Source organism: Urocampus carinirostris, chromosome 14 (genome assembly GCF_059441175.1).
Source record: "Urocampus carinirostris isolate Australia breed hairy pipefish chromosome 14, RoL_Ucar_1.0, whole genome shotgun sequence".
Classification (NCBI taxonomy): Eukaryota; Metazoa; Chordata; class Actinopteri; order Syngnathiformes; family Syngnathidae; genus Urocampus; species Urocampus carinirostris.
The window spans coordinates 15,031,511-15,041,490 of record NC_142362.1 but is presented as its reverse complement, the minus strand read 5'-3'; the positions used below and the strand labels follow the sequence as shown (position 1 = coordinate 15,041,490).

The 9,980-nt window shown below is 43.8% G+C and overlaps 1 protein-coding gene across 2 annotated transcripts in view; it reads right to left on the bottom strand.

The window, feature by feature from the left end:
• Positions 1-1,118: 1,118 nt before the first annotated feature.
• Positions 1,119-9,980, bottom strand: part of LOC148352749 (electrogenic aspartate/glutamate antiporter SLC25A12, mitochondrial-like) — a 33,024-nt gene continuing 24,162 nt past the window's right edge. For both annotated transcript variants that reach the window (XM_088352486.1, XM_088352485.1), the window contains 5 exons: positions 5,285-5,425; positions 3,766-3,904; positions 2,912-3,070; positions 1,595-1,685; positions 1,119-1,510 (listed from right to left, as the gene is read on the bottom strand). In XM_088352486.1, the coding sequence (XP_088208612.1) occupies positions 1,345-1,510; positions 1,595-1,685; positions 2,912-3,070; positions 3,766-3,904; positions 5,285-5,425 (696 nt within the window). In that variant the 3' untranslated portion in view covers positions 1,119-1,344. The remainder of the gene's footprint in view (positions 1,511-1,594; positions 1,686-2,911; positions 3,071-3,765; positions 3,905-5,284; positions 5,426-9,980) is intronic.

The window sequence follows — 9,980 nt, the reverse complement described above, 5'->3', positions numbered from 1 at the left end:
TACTACACTGAACCTAAAGTATATATAAAGTATAACCTAAAGTATATTATGCGTTGTCGTGGTTATAATAGGGCGGCATTAGCTCAGGAGGCAGAGCGCTTGTTTTGGGATCAAGAGGTTGCAGGTTTGATTCCCGGCTCCTCCGTGTTGTATGTCAAACACTGAATCCCTAATGCCCCCGATAAGCAGGTAGTTTTCTTGCATGACCGACTCCGCCATTGGTGTGTGAGTGTGTGTGAGAATGGGTAAGTGTGAAGCACATTGTAAAGCGCTTTGGGAGGTCTTCATTGACTTGAAAAGCACTATATAAATGCAAACCATTTACCAATTACCTTCCATGAAACAACACAGTTAATAATTGCACTAATCCTATTTCATCTCCGAGACAGATGTACTCACGAAAAGAGCCATACATGGTTCGCGAGCCATAGGTTCCCGACCCCTGGCTTATGGCATACAAGAAGAATATTGCGGTGTTGTAATGTTCCTCCAAAAAGAATTACAAAATGTGCAAGCCTTGTAAATAAAATACCTACCACTCCCGAACCTCCTGTGTGGAGTTTGCATGTTCTCGCCATGCTTGAGTGGGTTTCCTCCTGGCACTCCGTTTTCCTCCCACATTTCCAAAAACATGCATGTCAGGTTAATTGGCCGGTTCAAATTATCCCTAGGTGTGAATGGGTGAGCAAATTGTCTGTCCCTGTGTGCCCTGCGACTGGCTGGCAATCACTTCAGGGTGTCCCCTGCCCACTACCCGAAGACAACTGAGATGGGCTCCAGCACCCCCGCGACCCTACTGAGGATAAGCGGTGCAGATAATGGATGGATGGATGGACATACCTCTCCTATCCACCATCTATAACTCCCAATGCCTGAGAAGGGCATAAAACATCCAAGACTACACACAACCTGGCCTCCATCTGTTCAACCTGCTGCCCTCTGGTAGGCGCTACAGGGCCATACCAGCCAAAACAATTAGACTCAGAGACAGCTTCTTTCCAAGATCTGTCACCCTTCTCCAGTTAGCACTAATAAAACTGAACCGGAATTCATCATCATTTTTCACTGCCACAGAGAAGACAGAATATTTGCACCTCTTCAGACACTATATATATAGCTGACAGTAGCTCGATACTGGTATTACTGTATTGCACACATGTTCTTTTACCTTATTTTAATCTATTTGTCATTGTTTAATTTTCTTATTCCCATTCATGCGTGAACTTGTGGTGGAGCTCAAATTTCGTTATACTTATGTAATGACACTAAAGGCATTTGATTCGATTCAAAATGAACAGCAAAAATCTTATCCCATTGAAGTCATTTTAGTTCTTTATGGGGGCGTCACGCTGCTGTTTCAGAGGGAGTTTGGAACGTGGGCCACTGAAGACCAAATTTTCTCTCCACGCCGGCGAATGTGGCGGCCGCCAGACGGTATCCGCCCACGTGGTCGGCGTTAGGGAGGTCCTCGGGTCCGAGAGCGGGGACGGGCTGAGATCCCGTCGGATGACTGCGGGGAGGAGTCGGATTGAGGTAATGGGGACAAAATAGGGGATCGTTTCATGAGGAATTGTCTGGTGGTGAAAGTACTTACTGTCCGCCGAAGTCGATGCTGAACCACCTTTGCAGAAGTTCGTAAGTCGCCAGGGTGACGGCGAACTGCGGGGAGGATCGCAAGACTCGGGCTGAAAGAAACACAGGGATGGGGGTCTTAAGATTTTTCTGAAAATGACTCTTTTGTTACGGATATGACTTTCTTCCATACCGATAAGGATACAAGCAGTACATCAAATTGCATCCTCTCCTTTACCCCTGATAACTGTAAGAATGATCATTTTGTAAGCACGGCGGCTGGGTGGTTAGTGCGTAGCCCCACGGTGCGGAGGTTCAGGGTTCAAGTCCAGCTACCACAACCTCCCAGTGCGGAGTTTGCATGTTCTCCCCGTGCTTGCGTGGGTTTCCTCCGGCCACTCCGTTTTCCTCCCACATTCCAAAAACATGCATGTTAGGTTAATTGGCCGGTCCAAATTGTCCCTAGGTGTGAATGAGAGAGTGAGTTGTCCGTCTCTTTGTGGCAACCAGTTCAGGATGTCCCCTGCCCACTGCCCGAAGATGGCTGGGATTGGGCTCCAGCATGGTGCAGATAATGGATGATGGATATCATTTGTAGACCCCTGGGTTATGACGACCTTACTTTACTCTGTAGAATATGATGTTAGGCCTCGCGATATGGCATTTCCCTCACGATACAACATCAACTTCAAATTCTTTGCATGCTCAAAAAGAAGTCTGAGGTGTGGGTTTTTGAGTTTTTCCTTGCCTTCACGGGATGGTGAAATAATAGACTCTGGCTTGCAATAGTCTGTGTTTTGTGCAACCCTTTGAGACTCCTTGTGATTAAGGGCTATACAAATAATCATGACTTGATTCTCTTTGAGTTTTTCCTTGCCCTCATGTAGGTTTTAGATCAGGGGATGGTGTCATAATAGTCTGTGGTTTGCAATAATCTGTGTTTTGTACAGCCCTTTGAGACTCCTTGCAAGTGTTATACAAATAAACATGACTTGATTTGACTTGTAGCGTGTCCGCGGTACAGTTCTGAGGTCATGAGATCGAACCTTCCTGTGTGGAGTTTGCATGTTCTCCCCGTGCTTGGGAGGGTTTCCTCCCACATTCCCAAAAACAAGCATGTCAGGTTAATTGGACGATCCAAATTGTCCCTAGATGTGAATGAGCGAGCGAACTGTCTGTCTCTGTGTTCCCTGCGACTGGCGGGCAACCAGTTCAGGGTGTCCCCTGACTACTGCCAGAAGATAGCTGGGATTGGCTTCAGCACCCCCGCCACCCTACTGAGGATAAGTGGTACACACAAACTAAGCTTTCAATGAAAAAAATATGAGAAAACTGTTACCTCCGGCTCCCTTCCAAAGGGCTCTGAATCCTTCTTCTTTGAGGATCTTCCTGAAGCAGTCGAGGACTCCGTTGTAAGTGGTCTGTCCCTCTCGGGCCGAAACCTGGAGTCTGGTTTTGATCACGTCGGCGGGCGTCACCAGCGATGCTGCAGGGACGCCTTACCCCGAAAAGTGGACAAGATTGGAGTCAAAACCTTGTCAAGTAAGCTGTTGATGCCTTGCCCCGGGGGTGGGCAAACTACGGGCCACTAGCCACATGCGGCCAGTCGGACTTTTTATACCGGCCCACCAAGGGAACATGGCCAATATATATATATATATATATATATATATATATATATATATATATATATATATATATATATATATATATATATATATGTGTGTGTGTGTGTATACACAGTGGCTTGCAAAACTATTTGGCCAAATGGCAAATGTTTTAAGTGTGAAGTAAATTGTAAAGCGCTCATCTTGGGACCAAGAGGTTGCAGGTTTGATTCCCGGCTCGTCCGAATTACAGTATATGTGGAAGTGTCCTTGGGCAAGACACTGGACCCCTAAAAATTCCCCCGATGAGCAGGTAGGTGCCTTGCATGGCTGACACCGCTTTCGGTGTGTGCGTGAATGGGTAAATGTTTAAAGTGTGAAGCACATTGTAAAGCGCTTTGGGAGGTCTTCAGCGACTGAAAAAAGCGCTATATAAATGAAGGCTAGTTACCACAGGAAATGGTGCCCCTACTACCCTAATGGTTGAGTAAATATGAAATAATCTCTCGTGTTGCCAAAATAATTTAAACTCGTCTTATTTCAATCATATTTTTTTACAATCACGGACAATTGAGTTGCTTGTTACCAGCAATCGCTCCAGCAGTGAGCATCTGCAGCGCCCCGGCCCTTCCCGATTCGTCCGAAAGCATCTCTTTGGTGTGCGCGTAGACTGGGAAGTAGATGGCAGAGAAGGGAATGTCCCTCAGGAAGCAAGCTTTAGCTCCCTAAATTCACAACACAGACAAAGGATCGTTTGGAATATGTGCGCGAAAGCATGGTGGACAAGAGGATGTCGGGGGAGCGGGGAGGATTCTTGGCGACTAAGCAGTCTGGCGGCTGTCTTATTGCACCTAAAGGCAACTTTTAATGTTGATGGAGTCGAAAGTTCCTCAAGGCCTGGACATCCATCACACCCTGTGTGCTGCTTCTGCCGACAGGAAATCTGCATTTTTGTTAACTGTTTGTCGTTATTTACTTCAATGTCTTGTGACTTTTTTTCCGCTGCTAAATGTTATTGCACTCAAATGTAACCATAAATACATGTACTTTGTAGCTTATCTTGGAGATGTTACTGTAAAATGTTACTCCACATGGGTGCTTGATGCTGGAGGCATCCGGCTCAAGCTCTCATGCCTTGTCTTTTCAATGCCCAGAACAGGACACTTAGCAATGGGTGGTTACACTGCCTGGGAGTGGACCCCCTGAAGCGGCAGGTCCAAAGATACTTGTATGATGGACAGCACCCACCTAAAAACAATCCGTTTTCCTCACAAACACCCATTAGAATTATTGTTATAATAATCGCTACTCTTAATTTCCCTCTATGTTCCGGTCCGGAGCCTTTGCTCTGGAAATGCTGATCTACTAGTGATCCCAAGAGCCGAGAAGAGATCCGCAGGTTTGAGAGAGTTCTCCATTTGGGCCTCGTGCTGTGGAATGCTCTGCCCTCTGAGATTCGATCTGCAACCTCAGTGGAACTGTTTCAAAATAAGCTTAAAACACACTTCTATTCTATAGCTTACGAATGAACTATATTTCCTGTTGACGATATATGTTTATTAATTGTTATTACAACATTCATTGCAGCCTGGTCAGCTTGGTGAAACTCATGTGCGGTCCCTTCTCAAGGTTTCTTCATTTGACTCATGTTGAGGTTTTGAGTTTTTCCTTGCCCTCATTAAGGTTTTAGATCAGGGGATGATGTAATAATAGTCTGTGGTTTGCAAAAATCTGTGGTCTGTGCAGCCCTTTGAGACTCCATGTGATTAAGGGCTATACGAATAAACATGACTTGACTTGCTGAAAATGTATGGAAACAGCAATGATGATAATGGTAATGGTGAGAAAAGTGAAAGTGAGGATAATGTTGATGATGATGAAGTGACTGTACATCCACAGAACCAATGTAATTGGTCAAATACACAAGAGATTTAGCTGTAAAACTCAATTATTAAGGAAGTCTGGGGGTAGGATTAAATAAGCATATGCTTCCTTCCAAAGACATGCATTTCAGCATCTTCAGTCTTGCTGTTTTTTGTCCGGTGCGTCCTTCCCCGCCCTTGTGCGACAAATGCCCCACCCCCCACCCAGGTTCGGTGACCCACCTTGTAGAGGCCAAAGAAGCCCAGGTCTCGAACCACGTTGAGGGCACTGACCCTAGGGCCCGTGGTGATCTCTCCGGCCACCTGCAGGCGGATCTTTACGATCTCCAGAGGGTTGGTGAAAATCACCTGGGAGCCGCCGGCCTGTGGAAAAGATTATGTTTAGTATTATGGACGGCTATAGATGTCAATTTTTATCTATATTTTTTCAGATAGAGCGGCAGTTGAACAATGGCAGAAAAGTGAGTTTGGTGTTGATGTGTGAACATGGTAATGATTTGTTAGTGGTAGTCCTTTTTAAATTACTGAAAAAAAAAGTGTTTTTATATATTAATACATTTAGTCATTTATTAATTTCAGTATTTATTATGTATTTCGTCATATATTTGCCATGCATTTAGGCTGAGTTTTTTGCCCATTGGTTGATCGATGAGTGCACTGATCATTCATTACTGATCAACCAATAGGTGAAAACCTCAGCTTGGTGTAGCCCCCCCACTAACACACAAACACATTTTAATAACATTTTCTTGTGACAAAATACACAACAAAAATAACCCATAAAAAGAAAAAAATACACAACAAATCAAGTCAAGTCTATTTGTATAGCCCTTAATCACAGGAAGTTTCAAAGGGCTCCACAGACCAGAGATTATTGCAAACCAGCACCTAAAACCTACATGAGGGCAAGGGAAAACTCAAACAGCTCCCTTTAGGTGAGGCCCATGTTGTGCAATATAAATTCTACGACTATTTTAAGAAATGCATGTTAAATGTACTTTTGCTTATTAATTGAAACAATACTGGTTTTATATCATAACGTTTTACTACTTGTAGGTGCTAAGTAATACAGTCTATTTTAAAGAAAAAAATGATGTAGGTATGTGTTGGCTTATATATACTTTCCTATTATTTTGCATGGTTAAAATGAGTAAATAACTTTAAAATTTCTATGGGCAAAACTGTTTTATGTTCTGGGGCCACTGGAAAATGATCAGAAGGCCACAATTAGTTCCTAAGCCTTAGTTTGGACACCCTTGAGCTAGTCCAGGGATCTCCAACATTTTTCAAGCCGAGAGCTGCTTTTTGTTACTAATTAGCGCAAAGAGCGCCCAGTTTGAAATGCACTTCTAAAAAAATAATAAAAAAAATAAAGTTGTTATCATCAGGTTAATTATTGCAAGTAGGGTTAAAGAAACCCAATCGTCCACAAAAAATGTAAATCATTTTACCAGAAAAAAAATCACCAGGCACAAGATAAAATACAAGAGAAAAGAAGTGGCAAAATACACAAGATTAGGGCTTCAATAGTTAGTCGGTTGTTAACAAAAATTGAAAAAACATGTCAACAATGAATCCCATCGAGGGTCGCTCATGCGCAATAGCATCTGTTTTGAAAGGTAACATACAAAAAAACTTCTAAGATCTGGGAACATTTTAACCTGGATACGACAAGCCTTGCGTACTATGGCAGTACCTCGATGATGCACAAACATTTAAAGATGAAGCACGTCAGACAGTTGAACAAAACGGAGTCTGACTCGCCTCAGTGGGATTCATGTAATATTTGGGCAAATACAGGTTTGATGATGACATGCGTTGTAAATTTGTACGCGTATATTTCGCTATGAAAGAGAGCCAGACCAGCTCGGTGGTCTTGGGGTTGGGTGCCCGCCCCGGGACTGGGAGGTCGCAGGTTCAAGCATTAGTCAAGTCATACCTAAGACTTATAATATTGGTATGTCACGACCAAAACGGAATCAGGACCCAAATACGTAGCGTTAACCACAACTTTATTGATAGAAAGAGGAAGGGCAGGGCCCGCGATCTGGTGCTCACTGGACGCGGGAAGCAAGCGGCCCACACAATCGGATTGTGATCCAAATACGGAATTGGATCTTCCGGAGCAGGAGATGGCGGTATCAAGGACGGAAAAAACAGGTCGATAGCCAAAACAGGAGAGCAATAACGTGGTCGGGATCAAAAAACGGGTCGTAAACCGGGACGGGAGAGCAAACGTGGTCAGGGTCAAAAACAGGTCGTAGCCGGAGACAAACAGGGAGATCAGGAACGGACGGTTGGAAAAAACGGGTGCAAAAAGCGGGACAGACGGAAATCAGAGTCAAAATGCTTGCCTTGTAGAAACAGAGGTTCACTGGCGGACTGACAACAGGCGAGTGAAAGGACTGGGCTTAAAAAAGACAGGGAACCAATCAGGTAGCCCACAGCGGCTGGCACCAAACAAGCGGGCACAGGTGATCACAATCAGTCATCGTGATATGGTACCCATTGTCTCCCTGCTTGACGCCCAGCATTAGGGGTTGGAATTGGGGGTTTGGTCACCAAATGACTAAAAAAAAATCGGGAAAAAAAATAAAAGAGAGCCTGAGCATTATGTCAGACTGGGCCTGACAAACATATTGGAAATGGAATGCATTTAGTCTGAAGTGAAAACATTAAAAACGACAAACGTCAGTTTTTGAAACCGCTTGATTTCAAACTGTTGAAAATTGTTAAGTACTTTTGTTACAGACTTTGCAGTTGACCACTGAATGTACTTTACAAAATGCACAACCTATTTGATTTTCTCATTCTTATTCGATTATTCGACTCATCGTTTCAATAGTCAGTAGTCGACTTTAAAAATAGTTGTTACAGCTCTAGACAAAATGCAGGAAAAATGAATACTGCAATAAATGCCGAAATAAATAAATGACAAAACAAATGACAAAATGCATAATTAAAGGATTTAATTGCATCTATGTGTATTTAAGCATGACATGATTTATTCATTTCTATGGCATATAATTGTAGGTTCATTTATTTCTACATGTGGCCTGATCACTCTTCCAAAAAACAAGCATGCATTGATAGAGAAGCGACAGGGGTCAGGTCAGATTGGACCCGGCTCCCGTTCAGGAGGCTGTGACCCTGGCACAGGCCCTTTTGCCCTCTCGCCCCAACCCCGGCACAACTTCCCAATTTTGCTAGCTCTGACTCACCCTGGACCAGCTCAGCCCCGAGCAGGGCGCCCTCTGACTCCAGCGCATTTATCACCCCAACCCCTTCCTCCTCCAAAAGCTAATCAGGCCTCAGGATGGCCGCCGGTGACATTTAGGGCAGGGGTCTTATCTGTAAACATCCGATGCTGGGACCTAAAAAAAGACTTGGGCCCGTTTAGTCATTTTTCAATGTGGGATATGACGAAGATTTGTGTGTGGGTGTGGGGCGGGGGGTAGCATCCGCTCCTCTGAAGATGGATGCGCTCACTCCCTTGCTTTTATCTTCTTTGCTTTTGATGATGCCAGCCATCATTTCCCAGCCTTTCATGAAAATAGACGTAGTGAAATTCAACGGAGCCTTCCGAAATGAATGACTAGCAGCCCCAGATGGAAAGTGTACCATGCACGAGAATCATCCTGCCCGCTTGGGGTGTGCCCGGCGCTGTCAAACTCAATCACAAATGAGGCAGAGCCGACTTGGGCCGGGACCCTGCAGGGGCCTCTCCTCCAATTACACCCTGACAGGGGTCTCGACCCCGCGGACCCCGAGAACAACCTGCGGGGATCTTCTCCGCAGCCCGACCTGGTTCCTTTCAGGATGGCAGGAAACGCCGCTTGTGTCTCCAGCGTACCGCTAGACGTCGACAATTAGTCGGAGCCGATTTGAAAACTAATTTGGTCACTGTTTTTCATTTTTTGAGGAATATTGGTATCATTAATTCCGAATTCAATTGGGCGGAATTCCGCCACCGCGTCTACTTACAAATGTAGACTCAAACCCCAACTTTTCAGACTTACATATTCATAATTTTTTTGCTTCACATACTGACACTTTGCTGTACTTGCCCAAGACAAACCACAGGACATTGTGTCCCAGTGACCCTAGTGGTTAAGGTAGAATATCCACCCACCCATATGTCCTGCATATTCTGTTTTTTGTTTTGTTCAGTTAGAACTATTTAATCTCCAAACATTATACATTGTATTAATTCATGTTTATTGTTCACTCAGCATATGCCTTGCCTTATATTTCATGGTCTTGTTGTTAAGGTACTTTCCTTGTTTTATCCACTTGTTTCTTGTTTCATCTTATTTTCATGTTTTGTGCGGTTAAAGCTAGCTTTTGTAACATTATGTAGTTGTTCTGTACCCTCGTGAGTAATTTCCATGCATCCTCTTCTTTAGTATTTGGTTCCGTTAGAACTAGTTGGTATTCCTCCATACCCGACGTCTTCTTACTTTTATGTTTTGCTCTATTAGAGCTGGTTGGTATTGGATGTAGTTGTTCTTTCCATGTACAATATAAATATATTCCCTGTGTTATCCTTTTTTTTCCCCGTTTGAACCAGTTGGTATTCCTGGATATCCTACGTCTTCTTACTTTCATATTTTGTTCTCTTAGAGCAGGTTGGTGTTGGAAGATTATGCTGTTGTACTATTCAAGCATATGTTTGCTGCCTCCACCTCTTTTGTGTTTTGTTCCGTTAGAACCAGTTGGTACTCCACCATACAATGTGTCTTCTCTCTTTTTGTGTATTGTTCATTTAAATCTAGTGAGTGATCAGACATTATGCACCAGGGATAGGTAGTCGAGCCTGTGTTAGAGTAGCATTGGTGTCTTTGAATCCAGAAGATCCTGATAAACTTATTTGTTCTGTATCCGTACACAATTCAATATGGATTATTTTCCTGTAAAC